We start from the raw sequence: 22,914 nt of genomic DNA on the forward strand, positions 1-22,914 counted from the left end.
TTCTACTGGGATCTCAAAACCAATTTCTCTTATGTCGTAGTCGTTCAGAGTGAAGACTAGGTCGAGTCTCGCTGGTTCGTCATTTCCTCTCATCCTTGTGGGTTCTCTGACATGCTGGGTTAAAACGTTTCTAGTCACCACCTCCATTAGTTTGACTCTCCACGTATCCTGGCCTCCATGCCTTTCCTTGTTCTCCCAGTCAATCCTTCCGTGATTGAAGTCCCCCATGATGAGCAGGTGGAATCTATTTCTACAGGCAGCAGAGGCTGCCTTCTCAATTATAGTGTTAACTGCCATGTTGTTGTTGTCATACTCTTGACTGGGTCTTCTGTCATTTGGTGGAGGGTTATATATTACTGCTATTCTTGGTCCTCCCATTGTCATGGTGCTTGCTATGTAGTCTCTGAAAACCTCACAACCCGGGATAGCCATCATCTTGAAACTCCATTCCTTTCTCATTAGCCCACTTATGCCACTCTGCCCCCTCCCCTACCTTCCCTCTCTTTCCTTATTACTGTATACTCCTGGGGAAACACGACATTCGTTACGATTCCTGAGAGTTTTTTTCAGTGAGTCCGATGACATCTGGGTTCACTTCTTGTGCTCTTTCCCTTAGTTCACTTGCCTTCTTGTGATCCCATCTATATTCGAGTACGTTATTCTGAAACTGACTCTCTTCTGCTTCTCCTTTGGGGGGGGGAACAAGTGGGATCTGGGGTGAGCGGGAGCTGGGAGGATCTGGTATGGGGAGACTGGTGGAGGAGGAAGGGCTTGGGGAGTTGGGGAGAGGGGAAGGGTAGGGAGGGTGAGAGGGAGAGGGTTGGGGGGGAGAGTGAGAGTGGGAGGGTTAGAGGGGGGTGAGAGGGGGGTGTGGGAGGCAGGGAAGCTTGGGGGGGCATGGGGGGAAAGGGAAGTCTGAGGTGGGTGAGAAAGAGGGGAGGGTTTAGGGGAGTGGTGCAGAGGGGAAGGTTTAGGTAGGGTGGGGGAGAATGGAGGGCTAAAGGGGGTGGGGGGGGAGGACGGAGGGCTTGGGGATGGGAGAGACAGGAGGTCCTGGGGAGAGGGGGGTGAGTGGGAGGAGGGGGGTAGGTGGGGGGAGTGTGCCCAAGGTGGGTTCTTAGTGGGGGGCTCTCAGGGGATGGGGCAGGTAGGGTGTCTGTGTGTGTGTGTACTCACCTATTTGTACTCACCGTGTGTGTGTGTGTGTGTGTGTGTGTGTGTGTGTGTGTGTGTGTGTGTGTGTGTGTGTGTGTGTGTGTGTGTGTGTGTGTGTGTCTGTGTGTCTGTGTGTCTGTGTGTGTGTGTGTGTGTGTGTGTGTGTGTGTGTGTGTGTGTGTGTGTGTGTGTGTGTGTGTGTGTGTGTGTGTGTGTGTGTGTCTGTGTGTGTGTGTGTGTGTGTGTGTGTGTGTGTGTGTGTGTGTGTGTGTGTGTGTGTGTGTGTGTGTGTGTGTGTGTGTGTGTGTGTGTGTAGAAATTATAATATCTGATCGTAGTGAAATGAAGAAATAACTTGAAGTCACGGATCTGGAGTCTAGGGTAGGAGAGATAAGTCTCTTATTTTACTTTACTATTTGATTGTTTAACTTTACTCTTTCACTACTCTCTCTTTCTCTCTGATTTTTTTTACCTTTCACCTCATGTACCTCCTCATTTTTTCCTTTTATCTCATACACCTTCACATATCTACTGTGAACAATGTTTTTTTATATATTTTCTCTATGCACACGCTATTTTTGCTACTTGTACTGTGCATTGTTATCCTCTCACTCCTGCACTTCCCCCCATTTCCTGTGAACAACACCCTTTTGTTATTTTTTCTATGTACTCTATTGTTTGATATTTGTACACTCCATTCTGATTTTCTTTTTCATTCATCTCATGCACCTCACCCCTATCTCCTATGAACAATACTTTTGATATATGTTCCATACATTTTGATACTTGTTCATTACATTTTTGACTTCCCATTTCACTTCACTCACACGCATCATTGATTTTTTTCCTTTTAATCTCATGCATCTTTCTCCATCTCCTATGAATGATAAGTTTATATATTTTTACTATTCATTTTTAAACTTTCCCTTTTCACTTCACTAACTTGCATCATCGTCTTCATCATCAACATCATCATGCATCATTTTGCAACATTCAACGTGTATTTTGCAACGTCTTGCAAAATAGACATTGCTTTTAGGCAGGGTCACACCTAAATAGACAACGTCTTCAGGCATTGCAACGTGCCTAAATCCTCTAACATGTTGCTTGCATTATTTCTATGCATTATGCAATGTTGCAAGCATCATCATGTACACGGTTCTAGGAGTCATTTCCCTACTCACCTGCCCCAACTAATGCTCCCACTGCCTTTCATAAACACAATGGTACACATCTCACACTAAACTGTACACTCGCACCCAGTAATGCTCCCACTGCCCTCCACACACCCACAGCGGAACACTGCGTGAGAAAAAGCACTCGCAGAAACAAAGCTAACGAAAACCATAACAAATGCAGTGTTTCCACAAGACTACTGGGTTGTGAGGAAAGAGAGAGAAGGAAAAGGAGGTGGTGGTGTAGCTCTGCTGACAAGATAAGGCTGGGGTTTTGAGGAGATGGTTATTCAGGGCTGTGAAGGTTTCAGTGACTACATAACAGGTACCATAGCAACTACAGGACAAAAAATTATAGCCGTAGTCATATATACTCCGTCACCAAATGACAGAAGAACAAGACAGTAATGTGATTGAAACAAAATGGCCACCATTAACATAATACAGAGAACAGCTTCTGTCGCTAGCAGGAATGGATCTGGACTACTAATCATAAGAGACTTCAACCACGGGAAGATAGATTGGGAGAACAGAGACCCAAATGGAGGACCAGATACATGGAGAGCTAAGCTGCTGGACGTGGCAACAAGAAACTTCCTAAGCCAACACATCAAGGAACTAACAAGAATGAGAGGGGAAGATGAACCTGCCATGCTTGATTTGATATTTACCCTAAATAAGTGGGATATAAGGGAAGTTATGTTGGAAGCACCCTTGGGAATGAGTGATCAGAGTGTATTGATCTATGAGTACCTGGTAGAGCTACGATTTATCTCCCCACAAAAAAACACCTAGGAAACAAAAGGCTGGCATACCGAAATGGGAATTATGAAAAGAGGAGAAGTTTCCTAAAGGATTTACCATGGGACACAGACCTTAGAGCTAAGTCTGTACAAGAGATGATGGACTATGTCACCCAAAAATGTCACGAGGCAGTATACAGGTTTACCCCAGCCCAAAAGGAAAAATCCGAGAAGCAAAAGAAGAATCCATGGTTTAATAGGGCATATATGGAAGCAAAGGAGCTGAACAAAAGAGGCGTGGAGGAACTTCCGAAATAACAGAAAACCAGAAAGCAGTGAGAGAAATACTAGAGAACCAGGACCTATGTTAATGTGAGAAGAGAAGCAGAGAAAAAATGTGAGAATGATATAGCAAACAAAGCCAAGATCAAACCAAAGCTACTCCACAGTCACATCAGGTGGAAAACAACAGTGGAAGAACAGGTAATGAAACTTAGAACAGGCGAAGACAGGTAAACAGAGAATGACAAAGAGGTGCGTGAAGCCAACTAGAGGGTCCAGGAGGTCTTCACAATAGAACAAAATGAGGTCACTGCATTAGGAGAGGGGGGCAGTAAACTTGGCGGCCTTGGAAGTGTTCGAACTTACGAGAGATGAGGTCAAGAGACACCTGTTGGGTCTGGACGTGAAAAAGGCAGTTGGTCCAGACGGGATCTCTCCATGGGTATTGAAAGAGGGAGCAAAGAAACTTTGCTTGCCCCTCTCCATAATGTATAGTAGGTCACTAGAGATTGGAGAGCTACCAGAAATATGAAAGACGGCTAATGTAGTCCCAATATGCAAAAAGAGTGACAGTCAAGAAGCACTGAACTATAGGGCAGCGTCTTTGACTTGTATACCATGCCAGGTGATGGAGAAGATCGTGAGAAAAAACCTAGTAACACATCTGGAGAGAAGGAACTTCGTGACAACCCATCAACATGGGTTCAGGGAGGGAAAATCTTGCTTTACTTGCTTAATAGAATTCTACAATCAAGTGACAAAGATTAAACAAGAAAGAGGAGGCTGGGTGGACTGCATTTTCTTGGATTGTCGAAAGGCCTTCGACACAGTACCCCATAAGAGGCTGGTACATAAGCTGGAGAGACAAGAAGGAGTAACTGGTAAGGTGCTCCAGTGGATAAGGGAGTACCTAAGCAATAGGAAGCAGAGAGTTACAGTGAGGGGTAAGATCTCAGATTGGCGTGAAGTCACCAGTGGAGTCCCACAGGGCTTTGTACTCGGTGCTGTCCTGTTTCTGATATTCGTAAATGATCTCCCGAAGGGTATGGACTCATTCCTCTCAATGTTTGCTGACGATACCAAAATTATGAGAAGAATTAAGACGGAGGAGGGCAGCTTGAAGCTTCAAAAAGACCTAGAGAAACTGAAGGAGTGGTCGAACGAAGGGATGCTAGAGTTTAACCCAAGCAAATGTAATGTAATGAAGATAGGTGTAGGGTGCAGGAGACCAGATACAAGGTATTATTTGGGAGAGGAACCTCTTCAGGAGTCAGAAAGAGAGAAAGAAGTGGAGGTTGATATCTCGCCAGACTTGTCCCCTGAAACCCATATCAAGAGGATAACATCAGCAGCATATTCCAGGTTGGCTAACATAAGAACGGCCTTTAGAAACTTGTGTAAGGATTCATTCAGAACTTTGTATTCCACCTATGTCAGACCATTCCTGGAGAATGCAGCCCCAGCATGGAGTCCATATCTAGTCAAGCATAAGACTAAACTGAAAAAGATTCAAAGGTTTGACACCAAACTAGTACCCGAGCTGAGATGTATGAACTACAAAGAGAGACTACGGGAATTAAACCTCATGTCGCTAGAAGACAGAAGAGTTAGGGGGGGGACGTTATCACCACATACAAGATTTTGTGAAGAATTGATAGGGTAAATAAAGACAGGCTATTTAACACAAGGGGCACACGCACTAGGGGGACACAGGTGGAAACTGAACCCAAATGAGCCACAACGATATTAGAAAGAACTTTTTTCATGTCAGAGTGGTTGATAAATGGAATGCATTAGGAAGTGATGTGGTGGAGGCTGACTCCATACACAGTTTCAAGTGTAGATATGATAGAGCCCAGTAGGTTCAGGAGCCTTTACACCAGTTGATTGACAGTTGAGAGGCGGGACCAAAGAGCCAGAGCTCATCCCTCGCAAGCACAACTAGGTGAGTACAAATAGGTGAGTACACCTCACATTATACTGCATACCCGCTCCACTAATCTGGACACCCGCCCCCACAAATGCCCCCACGCCCCTCCACACAAACAGTGGTGTACATCTCACATTAAAGTGTACACGTGCCCCCTACTAATACTCCAACTGCCTCTCCACAGTCTCACTGGTGCACATCTCACATTAAACTGTTCAATCGCCCCACTAATGCTCCAACGCCCTCCACACACACACACAGTGGTGCACATCTCACACTAAATTGCACACCTTCTCACACAATTACACCCACCTACACTCACATACTGATAAACCTCTCGCAGTGTACAGTATAACTTCCCCATAGTACACATAACATTAACTCGCCCATTGAGGTACAATACCCATCACAGCAGTACACCCAACACAGTAGTACACCCATCACAGCAGTACACCCATCACAGTAGTACACCCATCACAGCAGTACACCCATCACAGTAGTACACCCATCACAGCAGTACACCCATCACAGTAGTACACCCATCACAGCAGTACACCCATCACAGTAGTACACCCATCACAGCAGTACACCCATCACAGTAGTACACCCATCACAGCAGTACACCCATCACAGTAGTACACCCATCACAGTAGTACACCCATCACAGTAGTACACCCATCACAGTAGTACACCCATCACAGCAGTACACCCATCACAGTAGTACACCCATCACAGCAGTACACCCATCACAGTAGTACACCCATCACAGCAGTACACCCATCACAGCAGTACACCCATCACAGCAGTACACCCATCACAGCAGTACACCCATCACAGTAGTACACCCATCACAGTAGTACACCCATCACAGCAGTACACCCATCACAGTAGTACACCCATCACAGTAGTACACCCATCACAGCAGTACACCCAACACAGTAGTACACCCATCACAGCAGTACACCCAACACAGCAATACAACCATCACAGTATTACACCCATCACAGTAGTACACCCATCACAATAGTACACTCATGACAGTTGTACACACACACACACACACACACACACACACACACACACTCTGAGACCCTGTTATCCACCTCACAGATCCTCACACCCATGGATCAGCCTCCCCCACCAGCAGAACACTCACCAAGGAGGCGATTTGAGAAGGGACAGAAGAAAGTGAGCCTCAAAGCGATGTACACAAACATAGATGGAATTACAAATAAAGCAAATGAGCTTGGAGAACTGGTACTAGAGGAAAACCCAGACATAATAGCCCTCACAGAAACAAAGATCACGAAAACGATAACAAATGCAGTGTTCCCACAGGACTATTATGTTATGAGGAAAGAGAGGGAAGGAAGAGGTGGGGGTGGTGTAGCTCTGCTGGTAAGAAAAGGCTGGGATTTTGAGGAGATGGATATTCAGGGCTGCGAAGGTTTCAGTGACTACATAGCAGGTACTGTAACAAATGGAGGGAAAAAAATTATAGTCGCAGTCATATATAATCCACCACCAAATGACAGAAGACCTAGACAGGAATATGATAGAAACAACATGGCCACCATAAACATAATAGAAAGAGCAGCTTCTGTTGCTAGCAGGAATGGATCTGGACTACTAATTATGGGAGACTTCAACCATGGGAAGATAGATTGGAAGAACAGAGACCCGCATGGAGGACCAGAAACATGGAGAGCTAAGCTGCTGGACGTGGCAACAAGAAACTTTCTAAGCCAGCACACCAAAGAACCAACAAGAATGAGAGGAGAAGATGAACCAGCAATGCTTGATTTGATATTTACCCTAAATGAATGGGATATAAGGGAAGTTAAGATGGAAGCGCCCTTGGGAATGAGTGACCACAGTGTATTGAACTTTGAGTACCTGGTAGAGCTAGGACTTATCTCCCCCCCCCCCAAAAAGAACTAGGAATCAAAAGGCTGGCATACCGAAAGGGGAATTATGAACAGATGAGAAGTTTCCTAAGTGAAATACCTTGGGACACAGACCTCAGAGACAAGTCTGTACAGGGTATGATGGACTATGTTACCCAAAAGTGTCAGGAGGCAGTAAACAGGTTCATCCCGGCCCAAAGGGAAAAATCCGAGAAGCAACAGAAGAATCCATGGTATAATAGGGCATGTATGGAAGCGAAGAAACTGAACAAAAAGGCGTGGAGGAACTTCCGGAATAACAGAACACCAGAAAGCAGAGAGAGATACCAGAGAACCAGGAATGAGTACGTCAGGGTGAGAAGAGAAGCAGAGAAAAATTTTGAAAATGATATAGCAAACAAAGCCAAGACCGAACCAAAGCTACTCCACAGTCACATCAGAAGGAAAACAACAGTGAAAGAACAGGTATTGAAACTTAGAACAGGCGAGGACAGGTATACAGAGAATGACAGAGAGGTGTGTGAGGAACTCAACAAGAGGTTCCAGGAGGTCTTCACAATAGAACAAGGTGAGGTCACTGTGCTAGGAGAAAGGGAGGTAAACCAGGCGGCCTTGGAGGAGTTCGAAATTACGAGAGAGGAGGTCAAGAGACACCTGCTGGATCTGGATGTTAGAAAGGCTGTTGGTCCAGATGGGATCTCACCATGGGTACTGAAAGAGTGTGCAGAGGCACTTTGCCTGCCACTCTCCATAGTGTATAGTAAGTCACTAGAGACGGGAGACCTACCAGAAATATGGAAGACGGCGAATGTGGTCCCAATATACAAAAAGGGCGACAGACAAGAGGCACTGAACTACAGGCCAGTGTCCTTGACTTGTATACCATGCAAGGTGATGGAGAAGATCGTGAGAAAAAACTTGGTAACACATCTGGAGAGAAGGGACTTCGTGACAAATCGCCAACATGGATTCAGGGAGGGTAAATCTTGCCTTACAGGCTTGATAGAATTCTACGATCAGGTGACACAGATTAAGCAAGAAAGAGAGGGCTGGGCGGACTGCATTTTCTTGGATTGTCGGAAAGCCTTTGACACAGTACCGCATAAGAGGCTGGTACATAAGCTGGAGAGACAGGCAGGTGTAGCTGGTAAGGTGCTCCAGTGGATAAGGGAGTAACTAAGCAATAGGAAGCAGAGAGTTACGGTGAGGGGTGAGACCTCCGATTGGCGTGAAGTCACCAGTGGAGTCCCACAGGGCTCTGTACTCGGTCCTATCTTGTTTCTGATATATGTAAATGATCTCCCGGAGGGTATCGATTCATTTCTCTCAATGTTTGCGGACGATGCTAAAATTATGAGAAGGATTAAAACAGAAGAGGACTGTTTGAGGCTTCAAGAAGACCTAGACAAGCTGAAGGAATGGTCGAACAAATGGTTGTTAGAGTTTAACCCAACCAAATGTAATGTAATGAAGATAGGTGTAGGGAGCAGGAGGCCAGATACAAGGTATCATCTGGGAGAGGAAATTCTTCAGGAGTCAGAGAAGGAAAAAGACTTGGGGGTTGATATCACGCCAGACCTGTCTCCTGCAGCACATATCAAGCGGATAACATCAGCGGCATATGCCAGGCTGGCCAACATACGAACGCCATTCAGAAACTTGTGTAAAGAATCATTCAGAACTTTGTATACCACATATGTCAGGCCAATCCTGGAGTATGCAGCCCCAGCATGGAGTCCATATCTAGTCAAGGATAAGACTAAACTGGAAAAGGTTCAAAGGTTTGCCACCAGACTAGTTCCCGAGCTGAGAGGTATGAGCTACGAGGAGAGACTACGGGAATTAAACCTCACTTCGCTGCTGCTCATCATGGGCGACTTCAATCACGGAAAGATTGACTGGGAGAACAAGGAACCGCATGGAGGCGAGGATACGTGGAGAGCCAAACTATTGGAGGTGGTGACAAGCAACTTTTTAACCCAGCATGTCGGAGAACCCACAAGGATGCGAGGCAATGACGAACCAGCGAGACTCGACCTAGTCTTCACTCTGAACGACTCCGACATAAGAGAAATCGGTTTTGAGGACCCAGTAGGAATGAGCGACCACAGTGTACTGGTGTTTGAGTACTTGATTGAAGAAGGGTTATTGAACTCGAGGAGGGATACCGAAACCAAAAGGTTAGCATACCGAAAGGGAAACTATGAGGGGATAAGAAAATTCCTAACAGATATAGCATGGGAAACAGAGCTCAGGGGAAAGACGGCCCAAGATATGATGGATTACATCACGCAGAAGTGCAAGGACGCAGCAAACAAGTTTGTCCCAGTCCAAAAGGAAAACAGAGAAATGAAGATGAGAAACCCATGGTTTAATCAAAGATGTAGGCTAGCTAAGCAGCAAAGTAAAAGGGCATGGAGAAACTATAGGAATAACAGGACACTGGAGAGCAGAGAAAGATACCAGAATGCCAGGAATGAATATGTCAGGATGAGAAGAGAGGCAGAAAGACAATACGAAAATGACATCGCAAGCAAGGCAAAGACTCAGCCTAAATTGTTGCATAGCCACATTAGGAGAAAAACAACAGTAAAGGAACAGGTTATGAGATTAAGGATAGGGGCGGAAGGATTCACTACAAATGACAAGGAAGTGTGTGAGGAATTGAATAAGAAATTCCAGGAGGTCTTCACCTTAGAGCAAGGAGAAATTCCAGAGGTAAGTGAGGGAATAGCTAACCAGGAACCACTGGAAGAGTTTGAGATTACCAGTGAGGAAGTAAGGAAGTGTTTACTAGAGTTGGACGTGACGAAGGCTATAGGCCCAGATGGAATCTCCCCTTGGGTTCTAAAGGAAGGAGCAAGAGAACTGAGCCTACCACTCTCCATAGTGTATAACAAATCACTGGCAACAGGGGAACTGCCAGATATTTGGAAAGCAGCTAACGTAGTCCCGATATACAAGAAAGGGGATAGACAGGAGGCACTGAACTACAGGCCAGTGTCCCTAACCTGCATACCATGCAAGCTGATGGAGAAGATTGTGCGAAAAAAACTAGTGGAGCATCTGGAGCGAAGGAACTTTGTAACACAGCATCAACATGGGTTCAGGGATGGCAGGTCCTGCCTCACAGGGTTACTTGAATTCTACGACCAGGCAACAAAAATAAGGCAAGAAAGAGAAGAGTGGGCAGACTGCATATTTTTGGATTGTCAGAAAGCCTTTGATACAGTGCCACACAAGAGGCTAGTGCGAAAGTTGGAGATGCAGGCTGGAGTGAGAGGGAAGGTACTCCGGTGGATAGAGGAGTACCTAAGCAACAGGAGACAACGAGTCTGTGTGAGGGGTGAGGTCTCAGATTGGCGAGACGTCACAAGTGGAGTCCCGCAGGGGTCAGTCCTTGGACCTATACTGTTTCTGGTATATGTAAATGATCTCCCAGAGGGTATAGATTCGTTCCTCTCAATGTTTGCCGACGATGCAAAAATTATGAGGAGGATTGAAACAGAGGATGATAGTAGGAGGCTACAAGATGACCTGGATAGACTGAGTGAATGGTCCAACAAATGGCTGTTGAAGTTCAACCCGAGTAAATGCAAAGTAATGAAACTAGGCAGTGGAAACAGGAGGCCAGGCACAGGATACAGAATAGGAGATGAAGTACTTAATGAAACAGACAGAGAGAAAGATCTAGGAGTTGATATCACACCAAACCTGTCTCCTGAAGCCCACATAAAGAGAATAACGTCTGCGGCATATGCGAGGCTGGCTAACATCAGAACGGCGTTCAGGAACCTGTGTAAGGAATCATTCAGAATCTTGTACACCACATATGTAAGACCAATCCTGGAGTATGCGGCCCCAGCATGGAGCCCGTACCTTGTCAAGCACAAGACGAAGCTGGAAAAAGTCCAAAGGTATGCTACTAAACTAGTCCCAGAACTAAGAGGCATGAGTTATGAGGAAAGGCTGCGGGAAATGCACCTTACGACACTGGAAGACAGAAGAGTAAGGGGGGACATGATCACAACCTACAAAATCCTCAGGGGAATCGACCGGGTGAACAAGGATGAACTATTCAACACTGGTGGGACGCGAACAAGGGGACACAGGTGGAAGCTGAGTACCCAAATGAGCCACAGAGACGTTAGAAAGAACTTTTTCAGTGTCAGAGTAGTTAGTAAATGGAATGCATTAGGAAGTGATGTGGTGGAGGCTGACTCCATACACAGTTTCAAATGTAGATATCATAGAGCCCAATAGGCTCAGGAATCTGTACACCAGTTGATTGACGGTTGAGAGGCGGGACCAAAGAGCCAGAGCTCAACCCCCGCAAGCACAATTAGGTGAGTACAATTAGGTGAGTACACACACACACACACACACACAAGGTCCCGGTCCGAGGCGGGACCAAAGAGCCAAAGCTCAACCCCCGCAAGCACAAATAGGTGAGTACACACACACACACACACACACACACACACACACACACACACACACACACACACACACACACACACACACACACACACACACACACACACACACACACACACACACACACACACAAAGAGCCAGAGCTCAACCCCCGCAAGCACAATTAGGTGAGTACACACACAAACCACAATTCCAGAGATAAGAGAGGGAATAGCTAACCAGGAACCATTGGAAGAGTTTTGAGATTAACAGCGGGGAAGTAAGGAAGTGTTTACTAGAGTTGGATGTGACAAAAGCATGTACGATGCCCTCGTAGGCCCAAATGGAATCTCCCCTTGGGTACTAAAGGAAGGAGCAGAAGAACTGTGCCAACCACTCTCCATAGTGTATAACAAATCACTGGCAACAGGGAACTGCCAGAAATTGCCACTGGCCTGTAGTTCAGTGCCTCCTGACAGGAGGCACTGAACTACAGGCCAGTGTCCCTAACCTGCATACCATGCAAGCTGATGGAGAAGATTGTGTGAAGAAAGCTAGTGGAGCATCTGGAGCGAAAAAACTTTGTAACACAGCATCAACATGGGTTCAGGGATGGCAGGTCCTGCCTCACAGGGTTACTTGAATTCTACGACCAGGCAGCAAAAATAAGGCAAGAAAGGGAAGGGTGGGCAGACTGCATATTTTTGGATTGTCAGAAAGCCTTTGATACAGTACCACACAAAAGGCTAGTAAAAAAGCTGGAGATGCAGGCTGGAGTGAAAGGGAAGGTACTCCATTGGATAAAGGAGTACATAAGCAACAGGAGACAACGAGTCAGTGTGAGGGGTGAGGTCTCAGATTGGCGAGACGTTACGAGTGGAGTCCCGCAGGGGTCAGTCCTTGGACCTATACTGTTTCTGATATATGTTAATGATCTCACAGAGGGTATAGAATCGTTTCTCTCAATGTTTGCCGATTGTGCAAAACTTATGAGGAGAATTGAAACTGAGGATGATAGTAGGAGGCTACAAGATGACCTAGACAGACTGAGTGAATGGTCCAACAAATGGCTGTTGAGGTTCAACCCGAGTAAATGCAAAGTAATGAAACTAGGCAGTGGAAACAGGAGGCCAGGCACAGGATACAGAATAGGAGATGAAGTACTTAATGAAACGGACAGAGAGAGAAAGATCTAGGAGTTGATATCACACCAAACCTGTCTCCTGAAGCCCCCATAAAAAGAATAACGTCTGCGGCATATGCGAGGCTGGCTAACATCAGAACAGCGTTCAGGAACCTGTGTAAGGAATCATTCAGAATCTTGTACACCACATATGTAAGACCAATCCTGGAGTATGCGGCCCCAGCATGGAGCCCGTACCTTGTCAAACACAAGACGAAGCTGGAAAAAGTCCAAAGGTATGCCACTAGACTAGTCCCAGAACTAAAAGGAATGGGTTACTAGGAAAGGCTGCGGGAAATACACCTTACGACGCTGGAAGACAGAAGAGTAAGGGGAGACATGATAACAACCTACAAAATCCTCAGGGGAATCGACCGGGTAAACAAGGATAAACTATTCAACACTGGTGGGACGCGAACAAGGGGACAGGTGGAAACTGAGTACCCACATGAGCCACAGAGACGTTAGAAGGAACATTTTCAGTGTCAGAGTAGTTAACGGATGGAATGCATTAGGCAGTGATGTGGTGGAGGCTGACTCCATACACAGTTTCAATTGTAGATATGATAGAGCCCAGTAGGCTCAGGAATCTGTGCACCAGTTGATTGACGGTTGAGAGGCGGGCCGAAAGAGCAAAGCTCAACCCTCGCAAACACAACTAGGTGAATACAGGAGGATACACTCTTACCACACACGTCTCTCCCCAGTACTAGGAGCCTGGCCTCTGCACGTGTTGTTGGCTCTGGTCACCCCCGTGCCTGACCCTTGTCCAACACCCGCTCTAACTCTTTCCCAGACTTTGTGCACCAGGCTGTGTGTGTGTGTGTGTGCACCAGGCTGTGTGTGTGTGTGTGCACCAGGCTGTGTGTGTGTGTGCACCAGGCTGTGTGTGTGTGTGTGCACCAGGTTGTGTGTGCACTAGGCGATTGATCACCAGGCTGTGTGCAGCAGTTTGTGTGAGCACGAGACTGTGTGTGCAGCAAACTGTGTGCAAGCTAGTTTGTGCACCGTGCTTCATGTAAGGTAGTATGTGCACCAGTAAAAAGTGTGCACTTAGCTGGGTGTAAGTTAATGTTCCCCAGGAAGTATGCAACTATCATCTGTGTACAATCTAGTGTGTGTACACCAGGCTGTGTGTGCACCAGGCTGTGTGTGCACCAGGCTGTGTGTGCACCAGGCTGTGTGTGTGTGCACCTGGCTGTGTGGGTCTGTGCACGAGTTTGCATCTCGTCGGTGTTCTGATATTTATGTAATTGTCAAACTGTCTTCTAGGCTTGCTATTTATGAAGCTTTTACTAGCAAATATTTTATTTTTATCTAGCAAATAAAAGTACTACATTAGCTGACAGATTTGTTTTCCTTAGAATCTAGAATATATCACCTGCCTCTGAAGTTTCCACTTGAACTGTAAATCACTTAATTTTATATATGTTATTTTTGTCTATTGAGCCGTTTATGTTTAAATGAGTTCAATTTTTGTAATGTATTCACGAAAGTAGCCAAAAATGTTCTCGCTGGCAGAGATGTATGCAACATATAACCTTGTCTTCTGTTCCTGGGAAAATAACAGAACCATGTGTGATACAGCTCTACATCTTTGAACAAGGGACTACTGGCAGTGTTGGGGTCCACGGACGTCCACAAACAGGAAGCACTATGAAAGAAGAGCAAGGCGGTTTCTAGCAACGATTCCGTCAAGATAACCCAGAGGAACAGGCGCTCCTCAGCCAGAGGCCATCAGTGTAAAGTGATCGAAGAACCTGTTATAAAGTCATCACATAACTCGACCCATTAGCGACTACTGAAGCTTGCAATACGGAGTTAGACAGTGCAGTTGAACATTAACATGGGCCTAAAATTACATCTGAATGAACATCGAACGAGATGTTCGATGTTCAGGCATTAACAGAAACATCATTGTGTTCTTCGCTGTTGGTGAACGTTCGTGGATCAAAACACTGACTACCCTATGTGTTCTTTGGTTCAGTTATTTTATCACACATGGTTCCGTTTCTTAACATGAAATAGGAGAAACAAATCAGACGTTGCCAACATATATACGACGGGTAAAAAACATTTTGGCCTCCAGGTAGTTGCTAAGCACCTAAATAATTGCAAAAGTGGGCTGTTTTCATAGGAGCTCCCTGAAGCCAGTGTAGAGGCTGTGGTGGCTGTTCCAGATATAGTGATCCCGTCGCCAGTGGTGTGGGAACCCTGGAGCGACCACCAGTACTCACACCCTACCAGTGTAGAGGCTGTGGTGGCTGTTCCAGATATAGTGATCCCGTCGCCAGTGGTGTGGGAACCCTGGAGCGACCACCAGTACTCACACCCTACCAGTGTAGAGGCTGTGGTGGCTGTTCCAGATATAGTGATCCCGTCGCCAGTGGTGTGGGAACCCTGGAGCGACCACCAGTACTCACACCCTACCAGTGTAGAGGCTGTGGTGGCTGTTCCAGATATAGTGATCCCGTCGCCAGTGGTGTGGGAACCCTGGAGCGACCACCAGTACTCACACCCTACCAGTGTAGAGGCTGTGGTGGCTGTTCCAGATATAGTGATCCCGTCGCCAGTGGTGTGGGAACCCTGGAGCGACCACCAGTACTCACACCCTACCAGTGTAGAGGCTGTGGTGGCTGTTCCAGATATAGTGATCCCGTCGCCAGTGGTGTGGGAACCCTGGAGCGACAACCAGTACTCACACCCTACCAGTGTAGAGGCTGTGGTGGCTGTTCCAGATATAGTGATCCCGTCGCCAGTGGTGTGGGAACCCTGGAGCGACCACCAGTACTCACACCCTACCAGTGTAGAGGCTGTGGTGGCTGTTCCAGATATAGTGATCCCGTCGCCAGTGGTGTGGGAACCCTGGAGCGACCACCAGTACTCACACCCTACCAGTGTAGAGGCTGTTGTGGCTGTTCCAGATATAGTGATCCCGTCGCCAGTGGTGTGGGAACCCTGGAGCGACCACCAGTACTCACACCCTACCAGTGTAGAGGCTGTGGTGGCTGTTCCAGATATAGTGATCCCGTCGCCAGTGGTGTGGGAACCCTGGAGCGACCACCAGTACTCACACCCTACCAGTGTAGAGGCTGTGGTGGCTGTTTCAGATATAGTGATCCCGTCGCCAGTGGTGTGGGAACCCTGGAGCGACCACCAGTACTCACACCCTACCAGTGTAGAGGCTGTGGTGGCTGTTCCAGATATAGTGATCCCGTCGCCAGTGGTGTGGGAACCCTGGAGCGACCACCAGTACTCACACCCTACCAGTGTAGAGGCTGTGGTGGCTGTTCCAGATATAGTGATCCCGTCGCCAGTGGTGTGGGAACCCTGGAGCGACCACCAGTACTCACACCCTACCAGTGTAGAGGCTGTGGTGGCTGTTCCAGATATAGTGATCCCGTCGCCAGTGGTGTGGGAACCCTGGAGCGACCACCAGTACTCACACCCTACCAGTGTAGAGGCTGTGGTGGCTGTTCCAGATATAGTGATCCCGTCGCCAGTGGTGTGGGAACCCTGGAGCGACCACCAGTACTCACACCCTACCAGTGTAGAGGCTGTGGTGGCTGTTCCAGATATAGTGATCCCGTCGCCAGTGGTGTGGGATCCCTGGAGCGACCACCAGTACTCACACCCTACCAGTGCAATGTCTTACGATTAGATGGCAGCTAACTTTACTTCCTGTTGTTCAATTGATTTTGCATTGAAATTACTATGGACAATTATGATATTACACATAGAAGGCTAGCTATATAATTTGTTAAGCAATTTAGTGGTGTTTCAAGTATAATATTCTCATGCATTGCACAGAACCCTTACTTCTAGTTTTGAGTTAACATCTAGAGATTATACAGAACATGTCTTCGTGGTTAGTACTTGGATTAAGACAAATTCTCATTGTTTAGCTAATAATTTACGAGTTTTGTGAATATTGACTAATACTATAGATGCAACACTCGTGAGTACTTATTAATATCAGAAATAAACATGTACCCCACGCTTAATAAGTCTTGGCAAAGTCCTAACTACATATGCTAGTTTTAAATTAAAGCATCTGTTTAATTAAGCACCGCCCCTTATCCCCACATCCTCTACTTACTGAAATAATGAAACCCAGTCAAAGGCATGCTGCTACGAAAAGCCTATATAATTTTCCGGAACGATCACGGCATAAATACCTTTATATATGTAAACCCTAAACAATGTCTCGACTTTATCTAAAGTAACTTTCTATTTAAATATTGTTAATTATTTTCTCCAGTGTGCCATAGGATAAAAACAGAGACGTTTAAAATATAACTTATCAGTTGACATTATTGTATCAAAGCTGGTACTGCCAGTCTAGTACTGTATGCTCAGAGTACCGGCAGCTCTGCTGCTGCAATAGGCTTGAAGAAGGTACCATAGTGACTGGTCTCTTTGTGTTTTCCTATATAATGTTCAGTCACATTTACCCCAGCCACCTTCAGCAGGCAAATGTTTTAACAGTGGCCTTCAAACAGCAAGAAACGGCTCATTCATATAGTTCACAAGACTTACTCAGACCCGTGCCATGAAAGCAATGTTTTGTTGAGTGTTCGAACACCTAATGTTGCTTCCATTTCTGCCACGTTGGCTTTTGATTGATGGTACTGGTCTTTCTTGCTCAACCATTGTTTTACAAATTATAAAAGTTTTTATAGACATTACTAACGATTGTCATCTATGAACCATCCATAAGGAACTTCATTTAAATCTGTGCCTTTCACTGCTGAATACCATCAACATTGTACATACCCATCAGTGTATTGCAAGTGTAGATATTATCACTTTGCAGAGATTATTTCAAACTTCCAGTGGTGTAATTTAGTTCTCTTTTGTTACCTGCAACACCACTGTTGCTGTGCCGCCGGACTTTCCACCACAACCTCACCCGAACATCCACCTCAATCATCACATCAAATTTGTCTTCTACATATATACCGAAAAATACATCTTATCATTTTATTTAATAAATACTCAACTCTTGCTACCAACTCTACACGTACTGTTGTCACCAACTCTACACGTACTGTTGTCACCAACTCTACACGTACTGTTGTCACCAACTCTACACGTACTGTTGTCACCAACTCTACACGTACTGTTGTCACCAACTCTACACGTACTGTTGTCACCAACTCTACACGTACTGTTGTCACCAACACTACTTATACTGTTGACACCAACTGAACTTTTACTGTCATCCACCAAACATCTTCACCAACGTATCCTCACCGTTACCACCAAACTCCCGTCACACATCAATAACATCTTCACCACCACAACAATTCTCAACCCCATCCTAACCATTACCTCCAAAAACTCCATACAATCCTTACCGTAACTACTTAAATCTCATGGTCCTCCCCACTCTCATAATATCTTCACAATCACCCTAACATCACCATCACTGCCACACCACCACACTATCCCTATCACCACTCACACTTCAACCCTGTCACACCTCCACCATTACCTCCACACCCACACGCTATTCCCACTAACGTCAACAATGCTCTTGTTCCTACATGAACACCACAAACGCACCTAATATACTAATTTTTAAATTCTGCAAAATATATACACATATACACATTCACACACACACACACACACACACACACACACACACACACACACACACACACACACACACACACACACACACACACACACACACACACACACACACACACACACACAGTCGTTGATGGTCCACACAAGCGAGACGGTGCGCCTCAAGTTCTTCATCGACCTGCTGATGAGCAAGTGTCACCCGGTGATGCTGGTGGGGTCCTCCGGGTGCGGCAAGTCAGCGCTCTTGAACGAGAAACTGAACTCTCTTCCGGAGGAGTTTTCCGTCTGCAACGTCCCCTTCAACTATTACACCACTTCAGGTAACTTATGATGCCTCTTAAACTGACATTAAACATCTTACATTTACTGTACAAGTGGATACATGTATCCACTTGTTGTGAGAGATACATGTATCCACTTGTTGTGAGAGATACATGTATCCACTTGTTGTGAGAGATACATGTATTCACTTGTTGTGAGATCCTTGCATTCATAGTCACTATATTTTGATATAGTACCTGTTCTTCATTCTGCCCCGTAAATCAACAATTATGATCGATCCACATGTTCCCAGAATCATAAATGTGCCACTCGACTATCGTGTCTGTTGATCCAGAGCCCTGTTGTTTGCTGCAGAGTTGCTACAGCGGGTGCTGGAGAAGCCGTTGGAGAAGAAGGCAGGCAGGAACTACGCTCCTCCTGGCAACAAGAAGCTGGTGTACTTCATCGACGACATCAACATGCCGATGGTAAGTGCTCATTGCCTCATGCAGTATTATATTCACCGATAATATTGCACTTATAATGACTTGATGAGAACAGTTTGTAGTTAAAGGTAAAACATCCAGATCATCTTCAGTAAAGCTTGACTTCGTGGATGCATCATTCACGATAATTGTATTGCTGCAAATTTTTATTTCAGCTAAACTTGTATGCTTAAAATATGCTTTGGTGACTTCTGTTAGGTGACTTTGATGTGTGTTACCATATGTGGCTTTGTGACATATCTTACCTAAGTTGGGTTTTCAGTGTGTAAAATAACTTTGCTCCCTCTGTGTTTTCTGGCAAGTTTTAGTGGTGTGTGTTGTCTTGGGTGGCATCACAGAGTGTGTTGTCTTGGGTGGCATCACAGAGTGTGTTGTCTTGGGTGGCATCACAGTGTGTGTTGTCTTGGGTGGCATCACAGTGTGTGTTGTCTTGGGTGGCATCACAGTGTGTGTTGTCTTGGGTGGCATCACAGTGTGTGTTGTCTTGGGTGGCATCACAGAGTGTGTTGTCTTGGGTGGCATCACAGAGTGTGTTGTCTTGGGTGGCATCACAGTGTGTGTTGTCTTGGGTGGCATCACAGTGTGTGTTGTCTTGGGTGGCATCACAGTGTGTGTTGTCTTGGGTGGCATCACAGTGAGTGTTGTCTTGGGTGGCATCACAGAGTGTGTTGTCTTGGGTGGCATCACAGTGTGTGTTGTCTTGGGTGGCATCACAGTGTGTGTTGTCTTGGGTGGCATCACAGTGAGTGTTGTCTTGGGTGGCATCACAGAGTGTGTTGTCTTGGGTGGCATCACAGAGTGTGTTGTCTTGGGTGGCATCACAGTGTGTGTTGTCTTGGGTGGCATCACAGTGTGTGTTGTCTTGGGTGGCATCACAGTGTGTGTTGTCTTGGGTGGCATCACAGTGTGTGTTGTCTTGGGTGGCATCACAGAGTGTGTTGTCTTGGGTGGCATCACAGTGAGTGTTGTCTTGGGTGGCATCACAGTGTGTGTTGTCTTGGGTGGCATCACAGTGTGTGTTGTCTTGGGTGGTATCACAGTGTGTGTTGTCTTGGGTGGCATCACAGAGAGTGTTGTCTTGGGTGGCATCACAGTGTGTGTTGTCTTGGGTGGCATCACAGTGTGTGTTGTCTTGGGTGGCATCACAGCATTTGTGTGTGAGTGTGTGTGTGTATTCACCTAGTTGTGTTTGCGGGGGTTGAGCTTTGCTCTTTCAGCCCGCCTCTCAACTGTCAATCAACTGTTTACTAACTATTTTTTTTCCACACCACCACACACCCCAGGACGCAGTCCGTGACAGCTGACTTACTCCCAAGTACCTATTTACTGCTAGGTAACAGGGGCATTCAGGGTGAAAGAAACCTTGCCCATTTGTTTCTGCCTTGTGCGGGAATCGAACTCGCGCCACAGAATTACGAGTCCTGCGCGCTATCCACCAGGCTACCAGCCCCCCCCTGTGTGTGTGTGTGTGTGTGTGTGTGTGTGTGTGTGTGTGTGTGTGTGTGTGTGTGTGTGTACTCACCTATTTGCACTCACCTATTTGTGCTTGCAGGGGTTGTGCTCTGGCTCTTTGGTCCCACCTCTCAAATGTCAATCAACTGATGTACAGGTTCCTGAGCCTACTGGGCTCTATCATACCTACACTTGGAACTGTGTATGGAGTCAGCCTCCACCATATCACTGCTTAATGCATTTCATTTGTCAACCACTCTGTCACTAAAAAAATTCTTTCTAATATGTCTGTGGCTCATTTGGGCACTCAATTTCCACCTGTGTCCCCTAGTGCGTGTGCCCCTTTGTGTTAAATAGCCTGTCTTTATCTACCCTCTCAATTCCTTTTAGAATCTTGTATGTGGTGATTATGTCCCCCTAACTCTTCTTTCTTCCAGCGCTCGTGTGTGTGTGTACTCACCTAATTGTACTCACCTAATTGTGCTTGCGGGGGTTGAGCTTTGGCTCTTTGGTCCCGCCTCTCAACTTGCCGGAAAATCCGACACCATTTAATATATCATACATACAGATAATTGTATCTGTGTTGTATAAACAAGTTAACCATAGAAAACGTAACTTGTAGTGGAATTACCGTCTAAAGAAAACGGGATATCATCACCACATACTATTATAATTCACCAGCTATTCTGCTGGGAATTATTCTTAAATACATTAGTCTTTGGACTTTACCATCATAAAACATTTCATATAAATTAACTTAATTATCAATATTAAAGTAGAGTAAATATGACCCTTCTATCACTTTTTGACATCTGGACAATGTAGGCCAGGCGTCAGTGAGGAAGGAGAGGCAGCCATTGTTGTGTCACCTCCGAGACGCGTGGAGCAAATTCGGCTCCTATCATATCTGGACAATGTCGGCCAGTAGCGTCAGTAGTATGGAGTGTTAGCCATTGTTGATACTAGACCAGAGGCTCACGGGAGCAAATTCGGCTCCTGTTAATTTTACTTGGACGTAGTGCTATGGAAACCAAAGGTGTACCATCTTCAGCACGCTGTCAACAAATTCAAGTTAAGTGTTCTTTCCGAAACCCGTTTATCTATCATTAGTGGCCATTAATGTGATTGGGTAGGGTGAGCCGGTTAGAGCACGACATAGCCTCAAACTAAAGGTAATTAAGCCAGGTCTTTATTGTTCCATGTACAGTGTTTCTCTGATATACCTGTCATATATAGGATTCTGGCTTTACAGCTAGCGCCCTTTTATCAGTTCAAGACGAGGAAGCATGCTTTGTGCATCAGTTACCAGGGTGATGGAAGCTACCTCAAAGAGGGAAAATGTGGTGTCTACATCCTGGTTATACCTGCTGTACAAATAAGATAAGGAACCTCTTCAATGTATGTAGTCTAATACTGTAGTTTGATTGGCTGCAAATATATAAATTAAATTAATATAAACCCCCCCTAATGTGTAGAGGATCGATTTGTGAGATTATGAGATTATTGCAGAAATACAGTCCACTTATCATTATACAAATTGCTATCGAAGTATATAAATTCTATATATATTCATATAAATTAAATAAATATAAATCTCACAGGTCGGTCCCCACACAACTGTCAATCAACTGGTGTACAGATTCCTGAGCCTACTGGGCTCTATCATATCTACATTTGAAACTGTGTATGGAGTCAGCCTCCACCACATCACTTCCTAGTGCATTCCATTTATTAACTACTCTGACACTGAAAAAATTCTTTCTAACGTCTCTGTGGCTCATCTGGGTACTAAGTTTCCACCTGTGTCCCCTTGTTCGTGTCCCACCCGTGCTGAAGAGTTTGTCTTTGTCCACCCTGTCAATTCCCCTGCGAATTTTGTAGGTGGTTATCATGTCTCCCCTTACTCTTCTGTTTTCCAGGGATGTGAGGTTCAGCTCCTTTAGCCTTTCCTCGTAGCTCAATCCTCTCAGTTCCGGGACGAGCCTGGTGGCATACCGCTGAATCTTCTCTAACTTTGTCTTGTGTTTAACTAGGTATGGACTCCAGGCTGGAGCTGCATACTCCAGGATTGGTCTTACATAAGTGGTATACAGGGTTCTGAAAGATTCCTTACACAAGTTTCTGAAGGCAGTTCTTATGTTGGCCAGTCAAGCATATGCCGCTGATGATATTCTTTTGATGTGGGCCTCTGGGGACAGGTTCGGTGTGATATCAACCCCCAGATCCTTCTCTCTATTTGACTCTTGCAGGATTTCCCCTCCCAGATGATACCTTGTGTTCAGCCTCCTGCTCCCTTCGCCTAATTT

At 45.8% G+C, this 22,914-nt stretch overlaps 1 protein-coding gene across 1 annotated transcript in view; it reads left to right on the plus strand.

The window, feature by feature from the left end:
• LOC123756315 (dynein beta chain, ciliary) overlaps positions 1-22,914 on the plus strand; it is a 289,304-nt gene that overhangs the window by 125,002 nt on the left and 141,388 nt on the right. Inside the window, exons 16-17 of the mRNA XM_069331022.1 lie at positions 18,517-18,709; positions 19,026-19,138. Of these exons, the coding sequence (XP_069187123.1) occupies positions 18,517-18,709; positions 19,026-19,138 (306 nt within the window). The remainder of the gene's footprint in view (positions 1-18,516; positions 18,710-19,025; positions 19,139-22,914) is intronic.

Source organism: Procambarus clarkii, chromosome 25 (assembly GCF_040958095.1).
Source record: "Procambarus clarkii isolate CNS0578487 chromosome 25, FALCON_Pclarkii_2.0, whole genome shotgun sequence".
Taxonomy (NCBI): domain Eukaryota; kingdom Metazoa; phylum Arthropoda; class Malacostraca; order Decapoda; family Cambaridae; genus Procambarus; species Procambarus clarkii.